At 37.0% G+C, this 16,388-nt stretch overlaps 1 protein-coding gene across 6 annotated transcripts in view; it reads left to right on the forward strand.

The window, feature by feature from the left end:
* Positions 1 to 16,388, forward strand: part of RAPGEF2 (Rap guanine nucleotide exchange factor 2) — a 188,879-nt gene that overhangs the window by 144,085 nt on the left and 28,406 nt on the right. For all 6 annotated transcript variants that reach the window (XM_074905695.1, XM_074905693.1, XM_074905696.1 and 3 more), the window contains 8 exons: positions 5,493 to 5,670; positions 7,420 to 7,556; positions 8,078 to 8,236; positions 9,925 to 10,077; positions 11,382 to 11,546; positions 14,524 to 14,631; positions 14,720 to 14,923; positions 15,017 to 15,125. In XM_074905695.1, the coding sequence (XP_074761796.1) occupies positions 5,493 to 5,670; positions 7,420 to 7,556; positions 8,078 to 8,236; positions 9,925 to 10,077; positions 11,382 to 11,546; positions 14,524 to 14,631; positions 14,720 to 14,923; positions 15,017 to 15,125 (1,213 nt within the window). The remainder of the gene's footprint in view (positions 1 to 5,492; positions 5,671 to 7,419; positions 7,557 to 8,077; positions 8,237 to 9,924; positions 10,078 to 11,381; positions 11,547 to 14,523; positions 14,632 to 14,719; positions 14,924 to 15,016; positions 15,126 to 16,388) is intronic.

Genomic DNA, 16,388 nt, shown 5'->3' on the forward strand with positions numbered 1-16,388 from the left:
GTCTGCCCAGATACTCTTGGCGGTACAGGAAACCGGGAACATCCTTTCCGAGACCCTCCCAGGATGTGTGTATTGCTTGGAAATTTTCAAGATGTCAAATTTGTTTTCTCACAAGTCTGATAGAGTAACTTGTAGAAGCAAGGTCCACCTTCCAGAAAGCGTTTCTGAGAGAGCCCAAATCTTTATCTCTCAAACCAGAGTCCGTGCAGCCCGCCCCTGTGTTGTTGTATGCAAAATAGAGAGGTTTTACCTTAAGATTAAGTCGGTCTTTCTGACTATATTAGCCTCTGCAGTGCAAGGCTCTGGGATAATACAAGGGCATCTGAAACGGTCAGCTAAGCTAGGCCCTACTGAACTCCCTGCCGCAGCTTTGGCAGAGTCCTGTGCAATACCTTAGCACTCCTGGTGAGTTCAGGTCCTCTAATCTGTTCTGCAGTTTTATAGCCTAGGAGTAACTTTCGGAGTCCTTGCTCTGTGCGCCTGTGGTCTCAGCAAATGTTGCTCCATTTTGAGAAAGTGGCAATTAGTTGGCGGTAGGGGAGTACACTGTTCCTGGTGTGTGTTGTCTGGATTATTACATTTTTCTATCTCTAGGGAGGAATAGTGCTCAGACTGACTCCTGTGACAGATGCGGGCTGCCGTGCTGTAAATTTTATAGTAGATAATGAAAGAATAAATATGAAGAGGGAGAGCAGTGAAAATATTAGACTGCAGGAGTTTTAAGATATTTCATGGCACTTATTTTAGTAGAGTATGAAAATATAATTTTACTACCTTAGATTTATGTATGATTTTTGGGCATGTAATAGTTATAATTGATTGTTATATGTATGACATTTCTTAAATAAATAAATTGATTGAATTTCATAGCAATTTATTTATATTGTAAACTTTTGCTTAGTGACTTGAAACCTAATGTAAAACAAACCCCCTGACTTATTTTCTTTCTGTGGAAAAGCTGGATCCAATCTGCTTGTATAATGACAGGAGAAAATCTTCCGGGCTAATGAAAATTTTGCAAGTGATTTCATGAGAGTTGTAGTGCCAGTGTTCTTTGTGTTTTGTATCAGCCTTGGCTTATAAATTATGACACAGAAAATGAATGTTTTCACTAATGAACATTCTTAATTTAATTTTTTAGTTTTGTTTTTACACCTTCCAACTACAATGATCAAAAATTAAGGTGGGGGTGGGTTTTTTGTGCTCAGCTTGGCTGCTTTCTTTGTTGGTGTCATGGACTTGAAGGACTGCACCAGACAATGAACATGTTTCTGGATTGCACAAGTGTCTTGCATGTTTTTTAAATTTTTTTCCCCGTATTTTTCTCTTGCATGTTTGGAGATTTCGGATTGTTGATTCAGGTGGTGACATTAGTCGCAGAGGGGATTATTCAAAATGATGTATTTTTTCCTTAATGTTTCCTAAAGAATGTGATTAAAATGAAAATTCAAAAAAGTCTATCTAGGCTAAAATATTCTGTTTAAAATACTAAGAAATCAGTAGTTAATATGGCTAATTTTAAGAGTTTTGTAGTTTTTTTTCTCTTTATATTAAGATCAGCTTTTTCCTCAAACCAGTGTAGAAACAAAAACTGTAAAGACCAACTAAAACAGAGGCAGTCATCTTGTAAGCAGTTCTCCAAGTCTTCTCACTTTCATTCCCATAGTAAGGATGGTATGTGTGTGCAGGCGTATGTGATGAAACATTTATAGTATGGGAGAGTTACTTGATTGTAAAGATACAGATCTATTGGGTAAGTAAACATCCCCCTTGGACAGTTCTGATGTTTTTCTCATCAGATACCCCAAAATTGGTTGGAAAAGGAAATGAGGCAGTAAAGGAGGTAATCTTCTTTAGCTTTTCATGTAGTCCATGACCTCTCATTATATCTATGTTCACGACGCCTCCAAAAAATGAAAGACGAGTAGAGTTAGGCTTAAACAGTTTCTTTTCATACCAGTCTAAAGGGACCAACAGGGCCTTCTGTTTCCCCCTGTCTGCCCAGTTTAACCCAAGAGGAATGAATGATTGTTCTGGTTTTTTGTGGTTGGGTTTTTTTTTTTTTTCCTTCCCTCCTACAATCAGTCAAGGATCCAAAGGCTAACTGAGAAAACTTGAAAACTTATGCAAGGCTCCTTTACTTCCCATCTTTTCCTAGTTATTTCACAGTATCTGTTTAGTTAGCTGTTATTACTCAAACTTAGAAGTGACTTTGGTCTTGGAGCTCCTTAGCAGTTGGAACAACCATTTTTGTACTATTACATTAACCTTAATAGCCACTGCTTAAAAATGGACAAGTCTTCTTAGATACCAGTTGTGAAATAACTTCACCTCAGGCTTAAAAATGTTTGTATTAAGTCTCTTGCATTTCTTGTTGGTGATGGGACAAACAAAGTATTAGGCTGATGTTATGTTAATCCTTTGAAGCTCCAGCAAATTTTTCATGCCATCTTTCCAACTGTGAAGAAAATTTTAATTGTAATTGGTATTCAGACTTTGGAGAGACATTGTTTTGTACTTTTAGCTGCAACCAGCATTTTTCTTACATGCAATCTCTTCAGATTTATTTAAATGAAGCTAATTTCTCTTCTTACCCAAGAAATAAAGGACAACATACATCTATGAAAGCACTGATTTCCAAGGTGTACTTCATTCTTGATTAAATGCCTTGGGAAGCTTTAAGCCTTATGACTAACTGTAGTAAAAATTCTGTTGGGTATTCATCTTGTGTTCTGGATTTTCTACTGCTGAGGTTTATAAGGAAGCTTCTGTCCTCAAGGGAGCTAATCAAGATTTTTCCTTTAGTCTTACTCAAATGCATGGCTATTGCTTCATAACTAAGGGTTCCTGTGCAGACGTGCTTGATTTTTCTAACACGAGGGGCTACAAACATACTCAAAGTAGGTGGGTTATGAAGTTTAATATGTCAGCCACAGGACCTTGAGTATTTAATGCCATACATGATGCTACTGACCCTAAAGAAGCTATTTGCAATGTTTTGTAGAGAAATTGGTGCATGCTTTTAACATGAAGACAGATCCAATTTTTCTTAATAATGTAACAAAACACATGCAAAACTTGCAAACTGAGAAGGAGTCCTTAGGGGATGAATTGTTTGATTCTTTACTACTGTGAATGCATATTGCCTGTGTGGAAGGGCTATGTTTGTGTTCCTTTAACTTTTTCATAAACATATCTTTTTCAGGAAATTACATTTTAAAAGGGTTTTTTTTCCCCCTCAGAAGATAAGATTTATTTTTAAAGGTTAATTGAATAAATTTTCTTGTTACTCTGTGGATTGTTGCATCAATTCTGAGCTGCTTTATTGGTGGTTTATATTTTTGGATAGCTAGTAAGTTGGAAAGAGTTGCTTTAGCATTCAGATTTCTACCGATAACTTTAGCTGTCAAAAAGATTTAATTATCTCTGTAAAAAGTGATAATATTCAGTAAATACTTGTAATCTGTTAAAATTTTAAAGTATTTTCTGAATACATAATTGATTTAATATGTGTGAGAATTTTTTAAAACAGCATCAGCTTTTCTTGATAATAGAGCTTCTACTTCTGTTTGATTTTGGTTTTAAGACAGTCAAATAACTTGTCTTTTAACATTCAGCTTTGTACAATGTGTCTAATTTTCTCCTGTATGTTAGCATCGTGTGACTAAATTTAGTTTTCTGCATTCATCTTGCCAACATGCTTCTGAGAGCGCTTATTCTGGGCATGTAGGAGGGGTGCTTGTTAGTAATAGGAAGGTTTGCAAAATTGACTTGTGAATTAGTCCCACTGTCACTGGATTGTCACTGTTGGAGACTTCTGATTCTGACAGATTGGTGTCATAAACTGTGTGTCCACTGACTCATCTTCGCTAATTTTTCCACCAGTTGTATTTTATGAAGGCTATTTTGTAAGAGTAGTTAGAGCAACTGCTTCAAATATATCATAGAGAACATTCATGTTACGCACAGTAAGATTACTAATGAAAATACTGCTATCAGTGCTATCATTTTTGTGATTTGTTTCTATGCCTTTATAACATCCTCCTTTATGCTGCTTAAGAAATGCTCAGCATTGTCTGTAAAAAAACCCACAAAACACAAACCCACAAAGTGAGAATGATTTGAATATTGTGTAGGTGCTGTTATGCTTTTTTATATTAACAAGACCCTGTTACAATGCTTGTGTTGTACTGTAGGACAGAAGCATTTAAGAATGACACTAGCTGCCCTGATGGGTCTCTAGCCATATGCTACCATTCACAAGGTGGTTGTGTATAATGGCATTAAAGTAACAGATGTCGGACACAGCTAGTGAGGCAGGAATAGGGAAGATGATTCTATGAAAATACCGATGTAATTTGGTTTACCTTCTCTGTGTTTGGAGGGTGACCTACTTTTGGGTGGTTTTGTTTTTTGTTTGTTTGTTTGGTTTTTTACCAGTGTGAGAGACAGATCAATAAAACAGGCTTTAGTAGCTGCGTTTATCCATGTAGTGTTTTTAAAGTAGACATGAATGCATTGTGTGCTTCCAGAGTCTCAGAAACAAACCATCCCTATATGGCATATGAAACTTGATTTCTCAAGCCATGGCTTAAGACTTGATGATTAGAAGCTTGTATTTCCTTAAAAATTGTCATAGCTGAGCTTTGGCAGCTGTCGTGTTATTAAATCGGTTCTGAGAAAAAGCAGCTTTATCTGCTGTGACAGACAACTGTTTGTGGGATTCATTAAGTGTTTAGTCTTAAAACTGAGTCATTAAAATGTATTTTCCTTTAGGTGTTACACTAATGACCTCAGGCTATATATGGGCTATGTTTTCCTTCATTTTAATACAATTTAAAGGAGGTTAACTTTGGCAGATATTCTATGTAGTCTATCTGTGGTGTTTAAGCAGTGACTTTGCATTTTTTCTGCATCTGTAAATTCTTATATAGCTTATCAGCAAATGAAAGCGATATTTAACTACATTCAGCTGGGATTGTAAAAGAAAAGTATAGTCCTAGGTTAATGGGAGATAGCAAAGTTCCTGTTGCATTTTGATGCTGTACATATTTCCCAAAACTATCTACTTAAAATTACATTACTTTCTTAAGTGTCTGAAAATGTAAAGTTGGGGCAGGAACAGAAACTGTTTTAAATGAACTATTCATCTGAAATAATTATATTCAGCTAATATTCCAAGAAATTGTTCCTTGAAATATAACTGCCTTCAATTCCCCCAAGACCTACTGATTAAATAATTCTGTTGAATCCTGTTTATGTGTGGATGACTGAAACAAGTGTTAAAAGCCCTGTTTAAACAATGGTTTTGGATTGATTGTTCATTGGTTTAAAAAGATACATAAAGAAAAAAAAATATAAAAAAATCGAGTGAATTTGTGTGATCTGTTAGGTGACAGAATTAATTTCTGTACATTTAACTAGAAAACTGTAGCAGTGAAGAACACATTCTAATATCTTCGTTTCTTTTAATTGCTTATATATTAATTTAGGCTACAGAAAGTGAGGCTGGTGACATGGATCTCAGTGGGTTGCCGGAGACAGCAGTGGATTCTGAGGATGATGATGATGAAGAAGACATTGAAAGGGCGTCAGATCCTTTGATGAGTAGGGATATTGTGAGAGACTGCTTGGAGAAAGACCCAATAGACAGGACAGACGATGACATTGGTAAGTATAGCAATGTAGTAAAATACTGTCAAACTTGTTCTTCTTCACCAAAACAAATTACTTTTTGAACTTGAGGTTTTATTTTTATCGTTGACGGTTGTAGTTGGTAAGTTTAGTGTTTATTCTGTAAGGTGATTCATAAATGCCATAAGTTCAGTCAGTGAATGAGTATGGCCAAAGAAGAAGAGGAAAACACACATAATATGGATGAAAACCCTTTGTTGTTGGCCCTTTTGATCTCAAGACTCAACTTCTAATTGATAACAAAACTGGTTTATGAAGTAAATGTAATTGCATACTGGAAAACAGTTGGAACCTTAGCAAAGTCAACGTTAATGTCAGCACTGGATGCTTATCACATTAATTATTTTAATTGTAAATTGTGATGTTGTGTCTGTTTTTAACTAAATGTATACATTTGTGTTAAACATGGGAGCTGTTAAGACCTTTATGTAAATGTGCATCTAATCAAACTAAACTGCTGTTATCATACAGGTTAATATATTGAAAGCAAAGCAGAAGCAGAATTCAAATTCTTACAATTCCTAATCTAATCTGTTTCACTGGCTCAGCTGTAATTTTTTTTCTTTTATCAAATGATGATTAAGGTTGATTATCAGGTGATTAAGGGACTGAAGCATCTTTTATATGAGGAAGGTCTAAGATAGCTGGGACTGTTCAGCCTGAAGAAGAGAACACTCGGGAGGATCTCATCAATGTGTACAAATACCTGGAGCAAGAGTGTAAACAAGACGGACATAGGCTCTTCTCAGTGGTGCCCAGTGGGAGGACCAGAGGCAACGGGCACAAACTGAAACACAGGAGACTCTGAACATGAGGAAATACTTTTTTTTACAGTGACTGAGCACTGCACAGGTTGTCCAGAGAGATCTCCCTTCTTGGAGATATTCAAAAGCCAGGACACAGATTTTGGCCATAGGTTGCCCTGCTCGAGCAGGCAGGTTTGACCAGATGACCTCCAGAGGTCCCTTCCAACCTCAACTATTCAGTCATTCTGAGTAAATAAACATTTAGAGAAAAGATGGGGTTCTATTGAACTACTTTTGGTAGTTTTTTTTTTTTAATCAAAAAATGCAAAAATGTCTAGCATTTAGGCTATCTAGTCCTTCAGCAGGACTTCCAAGAAAAATTAAGTTCTGTAGTTACGAACGATGTAAAAAGCAAAGATACGGGAGAAGTTCACTGTTGAGTACAAGTGCAACCCCAGTGTACACAGAAGACAGAGCAGCTGTGGTCACCTTTAAGACAGTAATCCTGTCTGGTCCATCCAAGGTGAACTTTGTGAATCTGCCAAATGATGATCAGATGTAATTTACTGTTAAGTCTAGCCTAAGAATGGCTTTACCAATGAACTTGCTCAGTTTTGTGAAATTTTCCTTGTCAATGTCTTGCTGTGTTTTATATAGGCCTATCATAGTCTTAAGGGAGTTGCTGCCAAGGCTGGAGTATTACAAATATCATTGGTTGTATTCAGAGCTCTGTTACATTACAATTCTTCCATTATGCTGACTTTTACTTTGCAGGGCTTCTATTGATGATATGACCAGCCAGTCTTTGTCTACAAAATACCCAGTAATTACAACAGGCCACTGTACATGATTTATTAGTATACAGAAATGATTGTGCAGCATTTTAGCTTAAGTAGCCTTGGGCATCTTGCTGAAGAAGTGTCTTTACTGTGGTTCGTTGTTTTGACATGTACGACTCAGTGGGCTTTTTCTCCTTCAGAACAACTACTGGAATTCATGCATCAGTTGCCTGCTTTTGCCAACATGACAATGTCAGTGAGGAGGGAGCTCTGTGCTGTAATGGTGTTTGCAGTTGTGGAGAGAGCAGGAACTATTGTACTAAATGATGGTGAAGAGGTCAGTAAAAGTTGCTTTTGACTTTCCTATTATACCAAACATCCCAGATTCCACAGGGTTAAGGTCCTCTTTTGTTGCTTAAAAAAGAAAAAGTAATACTGAGCAGGTAAATTAAGCCTCTGTTTTTTTTCTGGATTAGTTTGAAAACTTTTGTTTAAGCACTCGCACATTTCTTATGCGCTAAAAGCATAATAAAATACTCTTCATAATGTACAAAATGCTTCCTATCTGTTAGAGTTGATTTTGGGAGTTTATTTCAGTGTTTAACCTGCCTTCCTTTTTAAAAATATTTTTTTTAGCCTTACATAAACTCTTTTAACATTAAAAATAAACTTCAGATCCCAGGTTTTTTGAGCTGGAAGTAGCTGCACATTTAAGGTAAACTATTTATAGATGGTTTTAATTAGGTGTTAAAAAATAATTTTTCCTTCAGAAAAATCATGAGGGTTGTATCTAAATAGCATGATATGACAATGTTAAGTGATTCAGTCTTCATATATCCTGCAACATTTGATTTGTAGCTGGATTCCTGGTCAGTCATTTTGAATGGCTCTGTGGAGGTGACGTACCCTGATGGAAGAACAGAGATACTCTGCATGGGGAACAGTTTTGGTGTTTCCCCTACCATGGAAAAGGAATATATGAAAGGAGTAATGAGAACCAAAGTGGATGACTGCCAGGTAGAGTGTCAGACTGTAATACATGCAACACACACACATATATATATAGGTGTAATGCAATTCGGTAGCCAGACACAGTTTTATATTAAACGGAATATATGTAAAATCTTCAGTGTGTAACCCTGTACAATAGTTGGGAAATGTGGCTCCTGCCTACCCACAGCCTGGAAAATTGAATTATTTTCACCTGGATAGGGATCATTTTGGATGAAGAGGTTTGTCTACATGCTTTCTCTAGAATTTGAGGCCCAGCAGCCTGTTGCATACATCCATTGCTTCAAACTTTCCCTTAGCAGGAACATTATAGGCTCTTTTACTTCTACAGGTAATAGCCATTCTTCCTTACTCAGCTCAGCTACCGAATCTTAAAGTAATACAAGCTCTTTCTCCCATGATTTGAGTGGGAAATCTTGTAGTTTCAGCTAATCTGGTCTTTCAAGGAAAATGCCTTGATGTTTGCTGTAACACGAGCAGTTGGATGTAATGAATGTTTCTCATAGCATTAAAATACTAGCCTGATCTGAATATGTGGTTGCTATTCTTATTCCTATCCAGAAAATAATAGCCAATCCCTGGGTGAATTAAGCATTTTGCTTGGTCCTGATGGCTGATTAACTGCCAGCAGATGCCCTTTGGAATGGGTGTAAATGTGTGCTAATGTAGTCACCTGGTTTAGTTTGCCCATCTAGCTTTCCAAACATGCTTAAATGGTATCTTGTTAGGATAATGTTTTGCAACAAATCCAAAGTGTGGGACTTCTGTTTCAGCTGCTACTAGCTGCTGGAAATAGAAGAGGTATGTAAATAAATTATAAAGAATGCAGGAGAAAAATACTATGTCTGTGAATCTCGTGCCTTTGTCCTAAGTTACATACGTGATGATTTAACAACTTTTCAATCAGAAGAAACACTTATTAATTCCTTTCAGCTAAATACTCAGGCTCACATAAGAGGACAGTTTAATCTTGTCCGAAAAAAGAGACAAAGGTATAAAACTTTTAACAAGTTATAGAAGGCAATTCATGGTGTGTACAGAATTTTCTTCTAAGTTGCAGTGGGTGGTCTTAATTATATTTGCATAGTGTAGGTGCTAGGAATATTCTTAAGATATTTATTCTTGTACTTATTCTTAGCTGAGCAGGTGATTGTAGAAAATATTTTTCCCGCTATATGCTTTAATCCAGAATGTTTCTGTATGCCCTGCACTCATGTAATGGAATAAATGTTAGTTTTTTTAATGACTGACTTCATTAATAATAGCTATGAAAAATGGAAATTATTTGCGATAGCAATAGGCACAAAAAGTAAAAGCTAGGTTTTCCCTTCAGTCTCTTAACCCTTCTCAATACCACACAAAAGCTTGCGTGGGAGAAAATGTACCAGCTAGGATACTGAGCTTCATCTCCAGTAGAGGGAAGGTCAAAGCAGCTAAACGAAAATGGCTGATAATGCTTAATCATTTTGCTCTGATGAATCTTGGTCCTCTCTAACTGCCAGATTGTAGTGGAAGTACTGTACTTGTGTATTCATCTGCTTACTGCAGCTGAACTGCTGGAAAGACAAATTTGGCTCGCTGCAGGTTGAGAAACTATTTTTATCTTTTCTATTAATAGAGTACTTGTATCTTAAGTTTCAATGCTTTTCTGAAGATTTTACTTTTTAATACTGGTGCGCGATGATTCTTTCCAGTTTGTTTGTATAGCTCAGCAAGATTATTGCCGCATCCTCAATCAAGTGGAAAAGAACATGCAGAAGGTAGAAGAGGAAGGGGAGATTGTGATGGTGAAGGAGCACAGGGAACTTGATCGCACTGGAACAAGAAAAGGTCACATTGTCATCAAGGTAAAAGCAAAAGAGGGAGTGTCTTACAAAAGTCTGTGTTCTGTGGACTTCTTAACTTGACAAGTTAGGTCTAGGCTTAGTTGAGATATATATTATTGTTGTAGTTTGAGTCCAGAGGGCAACGGATCACCATGCGGTCCTTCACTGGAAGGAGAAAAATGAATCAAAAGGCTGAGCAATGGAGATAAGAGCAGGGAGGGGTTGCTCACCCATTTAATGGTCACAGGCAAAAGACAGGCTCGTTAGGGGAAGAAAACAAGAACACCATTTTAATTCAAGCACTGACAAAACCAACATTTAACAGACAGAATGGGACAATGAGAAGTGTTACCTATCTTAAAAGCACCTCCCCCCACCCCTCCCTTCTTCCCAGGCTCAGTTTTGTTCCTGATATTTCTACCTCCTCCCTCAGGGGCAGGGGACAGGGGGTGCAGTTAGTCCCCTGCTTCTTCCTCCAAGGCTGGGGGGAAACACTGTTCTGCATTCTTCCCCCTGCTCCATGCATCCCTCTCATGGGAGACAGTCCTCCACAAACTCTCTCCTCCATGAGTCCTCCCCATGGGATGCATTCCTCTCAAAATGCTCTGGTATGGGTCACATCCACGTGTTGCAGTCCTACCAGCGCCGAACTACAACAGCAGGGGCAACTTCTTCCCATAGGGTCCTTGGGTGTCCTCCACAGGTTGCAGGTGGGTCTCTGCTCCTCCGGTGACCTCTGTGGTGGTGGTGGGGTGTCCCTGCCATCTCACCACCGGATACAGAGGGGCTCCCTGCTCCAGCCCTCCTCCCCTCCTTCCTCCTCCTTCCTGCCACTGACCTCGGTGTTCACATAGGTATCCTTCCTGTAACTTGTCCTCACAAAATCCCCCCCTCGTCTCAGGTTGCCCTTCTTAAGTATATTATTGCAGAGGCATGGCCACCATTGCTGATTGGCTCAGGGGAGCTTTCAAGAAGCTTCTTACAGGGGCTACTGCTGTAGCCCCCTCCCCCGCTACCAAAATCCACACCACACAAACCCAGCACAATTCTAAAAATATATATTTGAAAATAAACAGTTAATACTTCTAGGTTTTATCTTTATAATTATGCACATCGATAACTAAGTGATTTCTATAGAAATTAATGACATAATTTTTTAAAATTTCTTCTCACAGTGATTAAGCTGTTATGTTTACTTAGATCATCATTCAATATATGCCAATATTCTTTCTGGTGTAATGTATCTTCAGTACATTACAAGAAAACAAATTTACATTTATTGAAAATCTGTTTTAGTAACTAAGATTATTTTTTTTTTTATATAGGGAACAGCTGAAAGGTTAACAATGCATTTGGTGGAAGAGCACTCTGTGGTAGACCCAACATTTATAGAAGACTTCCTGTTGACATATCGGACCTTTCTTTCTAGCCCAATGGAAGTGGGCAAGAAGTTGTTGGAGTGGTTCAATGACCCCAGCCTCAGGGATAAGGTTAAATTTCCACAGTTACATATCTGTTAACATTTACATTTAAATATTAGCTATTAAGAAAAAAATACGTTTTAGAGAGAATTACTAAACTAAGACACAGATAACTAGTAACATATTTTACTGGTAGAATATATGGATAAAACTAAGAAAATATTTGTCCTTATTTTATTATATTTTATTTAAGTATTATTGTGTTTAGGCAAGGTAAATTAGCCATGTTTTACCTTGCTGTGTTTTTACAACATAACTTAGTTGCTTATAAGTATAGGGAAAGCTGCTTTTCTAATAATCAGTATTTTTATTTGTTATAATTCAATAGAATTATATTGTGTCTCAAAATTTGAGCATATAACTAAGTTCTGTGTATTCCATACATAATACTAGTTAACACAACTTGGCAAATATTTTTTGATACTTTATTTTTATATGAAGAGACTAGAAAGTATAGCCATTGTTAGGAATCTGTTGAGGCTTACACAGTATTAAAAAAACCCGCAACCCAAGCAGAAGAAAGCAATCAAACATCCTCTTCCCTAAACAAGTGCCATGATGGAAGAATATGGCCCTGTACATGCAGTTTTGGCACACTGTCTATTGAGGCTATACTGTGCTTCACACTGTAACACTTTATTTTCACTTATATACAACTTTCTCATATGTAAAAAAACTAATAAAAGTTTTCAGATGTTTTTTGCTAATTTGAAACCCAGGGGATCATTATCAATAAGTTTAAAGAGAAATTTAGTTTTCAACTTCTATTTAGATCTGGATATTTCTTCTAGAAATGGTAGTATATCTATGCCTTGGAGAAAGGATCTTACATTTGTCAGAGAGGACAGGCTTAGCAGCTAATATTGGTTAGCATATGCTTGTCACAGCTTCAGAGCTATAATACTGGAGTTTATCTTTAAACTTATTTTTCTTGTCCTCCAGTGGATAATCCCCTCAGCCCCTGTTAAAAGCATGAGCCAGCACAGTTGCCAGTATCAGGTCTGAAAACAGAGAAGGTCTTTGTTCTGCTGTCTCAATAACCAACCCTTTCTGACATCCAGTAGCACTGACAGAAAGGCAGGAGTCAGAGAACAGCTTGTGACAAAGGGATATATGCAAGTGGGGAACAATGAATCTGGAAGATGTTGGCTGGTTTGTATTAGGGGCTGATAGTGAGTCAAAGGAAAGGGGTGAGTAAAACTTTGTGATGATGATCAGTACTCAGTAGCAATCAGACTGGGACATGTGAGATCCAACCTTACTGATGATTTTACCCAGCAGCAGGATACTTGACTTTACAGCTTTTACCACTTTGTAATGTTGTTCCTGATTGTGACACAAGTAATGCCATTCCTCTGGAAGTCACCGTTCAACCCTTCCCAGTGCGGTGTCGTTTGGGTATACATTAAGTCCCAAATTTGAAAGCAACATTGATATTGAAGCTATCACTGCAGTGATTGAAAATATAGTATGTGTTATGACTTGCAATTTCTCATCCAATTTTAAAAATCTGCAATTAGTCTAAATTTAACTAGACGCTGTCTGGATCTTCCAATGTCATCCACGTTAATGAAAAACACCACAGATGTTTAACAGAAAGGAAGTTCATCTTCAATGTCAGAGGTGGAAAAATCTCAAATATGTCAGAAATGCTTCTGCTAGTCTACATCCCTGTGACTGGGAGCCGCAGCACATACTGCTGTTCCGTTGCCTCCTGTTAGAAATCTGAACTCTGGAGGAGTTTTGACGTACGTGTTTAGTTTGGTCATTAATATCAGCAATTCTTCTGAATTCGCTTGCTCTTCTGTGTTAGAAGGCAAACTACTTGGAAACTGTATATAAGGGTGACAGGGTTTGGTTTTGAATGGCTGGTGTCAGACCTTTAGCCTAAGAGGCTGCAGAGGTTTAGATTTTGTGCAGATGCAAAGGACAGGGTTAGCTTTAGCTGATTAAAATTTGTATGAGATTTTCTTCCTAAGCTCTAGGTTTTGAAATATTCAGAGGTTTTCCCCTACTAACTTACTTTCCTAGCATAACAGAAGAAATGCAGCTGTATTTTTAGAGATAACTTTGAGCGGCACAACTATTTTGGATTCAGAAACTTTAAAATTAGTGCGACTCAATACTAATTCAAAACATCAAAACTCTTTTGTTAGGACAAGTGCTGCTGATGTTCTAGATCAAATCGCATACTAAGATAAAATTTTTTAGTGGAAGCATATAATTAAAAAAAATATACCTCTTTGTGGCTTTACCTTCAATAATATTAATTGATAGTATTTCTTTAGGGTTTTTTTCCTAACAAACTGTAAGATCCTTCTGAACTTTGATAGTCATATGTTGCTTGAGGTGGGTAAGGGTGGAGAGAAAAGAGGAGTAATAAACTGAAAGATTGACTCTGAGAACAAGAATTGCAAGTATTTACTGTTAAAACCTCTTTCCTGCTTCTCACAATAGCTCCTTTTTCCTGCCTCTCTAAACATACAGTAGCTCTTTTACACAGGTAAATGCCTAATGAAGTTAATGGTGGCTTATCTGAAGATTTTTGAGATTCAAGAACCAATATAAAGCAGTATCAGAAGCCTTATGATCATGTGCTTGAAGAATTAAGCAGATTTGGAAATGTACATGAGCAGGAAATGGTTGTTTTAAGTCAGAAATGGGTCTAACTTGTTGCCTTGTGCCTGTGTGCTCTGTTCCCTACTCAATCAAATTTGGTACAGCCAGAGTTACTTTTCTAACTCATAGTATTCTTTGAGATGCAACATACAATTGCTTAGATAAGTGAAAGCAATTTTATTACTTAATTCGTTCTATCCTCCTGGTAAATTATTGTATGTTAATAAAGTGTGATTTGGGTATGTATAATATTTAGGATTCCAATGGAAATTACAGGGACTTTAAGGAGCAGTATTTTTAAAGGATTTAGGACTAGTGCTGTTCTGGGTATTCCTGGAAAATATTTATATTATTGATTAATTTTCAGGTTACACGGGTAGTATTGTTGTGGGTGAACAATCACTTCAATGATTTTGAAGGAGATCCTGCTATGACTCGATTTCTGGAAGAATTTGAGAACAATTTGGAGAGGGAGGTAAGAGTGAGAGTTTTTTATGACAGTTTGGGATGGCAGGGAGTGGCCAGGCTGTTGATACATACAACTCATTATGCTTTTCTTGTAGAAAATGGGTGGACATTTGAGGCTGTTAAATATTGCTTGTGCTGCTAAAGCTAAACGAAGATTGATAACCTTAACGAAGCCATCGCGAGAAGCCCCTTTGCCTTTTATCTTGCTGGGAGGGTCAGAAAAAGGATTTGGAATCTTTGTTGACAGTGTAGATTTTGGTAGCAAAGCTACAGAAGCAGGCTTGAAACGTGGAGACCAGGTATGTAATTTTAAGAAGTCCTTTTTTCCCCTCTTTTTCGTTTTCTTTTCTCTTTTCTAAATAACAATAATACTACCTGTTGGTATTTTTTAGATACTGGAAGTGAATGGGCAAAACTTTGAAAACATTCAGCTGTCAAAAGCCATGGAAATCCTTAGAAATAACACTCATCTGTCTATCACTGTGAAAACCAATTTATTTGGTAAGTTTGTGTGTACTTCTTGTTTTAATTTCTGTTCTAATTTAGATGGAGTTCTAAACATTTTTTTTAATAGTTTAAAATAGTTTTGTTTGAAACACTTTTGTACTGGGGCGAATAGAAAAAGGAAGCTTTGCATGTCCTAAAATACTTAGTTGATAATTGCAGAGAAAAATTTACGATTAGGGTTTTATATGAAGTGACTTCTCTCTCTCAAGTGTATATTTCTGGATTAAGAGGAACTATTGCAGCCATTTAGTTGAAATTTATAAGACTTGTTTGTACATGTAATGTTTAGTCCTTTCTCAAGAAAGGTGTGTCTCTTGGAATTTCAGTTGATCAGTGATCCTATCTGTCTGCTGAATTTGCTCATAGTTGTTCAGTCAGTGCCTACAGTGAGCGCAACAAAGTTAATAAAAACTTTCTTGACAGCTAGGTGAAAAAAATCTCCCTGCCTTCCAAATCTATTCTCTTAATTTCTCCCTCTAACAAGTACTAAAGCAGTCATGAAGGAGTCTTTAGGCAGCTCAGGACCACAGTTAGCATCATAAGTAATTAATAGTTTGTGGGTTTTCTTTGATTTTTTACCACTGGATACTTGGATTATTTATATAATTTATTGATGTGTTCCCCAAGTACCTCTTTCAGGATCAGGTTCTTCATCACAAATAAGTAGAGCAGAATATTACCACAGGATGTTACTGCACTAACTAATGATTACATATGCTCAGGTTATGTCCAAAAGTAATTTGTCAAAACTATTTCCTGGGGATTTTTTTTTGCTTTGACATAAAGATTCTAATATTTCAATTGTTTCTAATAATTGAGGCATTTCTTAATATATCTGTGTATGCTTGTTTAGCAGTATGTGCTTGTTTACGTGTAAGTTCTGTGTAACCGTCCTTTACACACTGGTTTTGGGATCTGATGCGTTGCTTCAGTATGTTTAAGATTAAACCTGATGTTCTTCAGAAATTATGTTTTTCTAAGTTTTTAATCTTCTTGCTCCACTGCAAACACTGAAATCACATCACAGTAGAGTCTCAGTTACTTTCTGTGTATTGCATGCAGTATTCCTTATCAACAAATCCCAAAAGGAGAGGTGTTTCTTTTTTTAACAGCATCTTCTTACCTCTATCTAATTTCTCTCTCCAGCTCCTAGCTCCTATTTGACAGTGCACTTATGGGCTTGGATTACTCTCCTCCGCTTTTTTTTGTGTCTCTTGTTTGAAGCTTTTGAAGTGTCTTGGTGATTTGTGTATCTCT

This window comes from Athene noctua, chromosome 4, assembly GCF_965140245.1.
Source record: "Athene noctua chromosome 4, bAthNoc1.hap1.1, whole genome shotgun sequence".
NCBI lineage: Eukaryota > Metazoa > Chordata > Aves > Strigiformes > Strigidae > Athene > Athene noctua.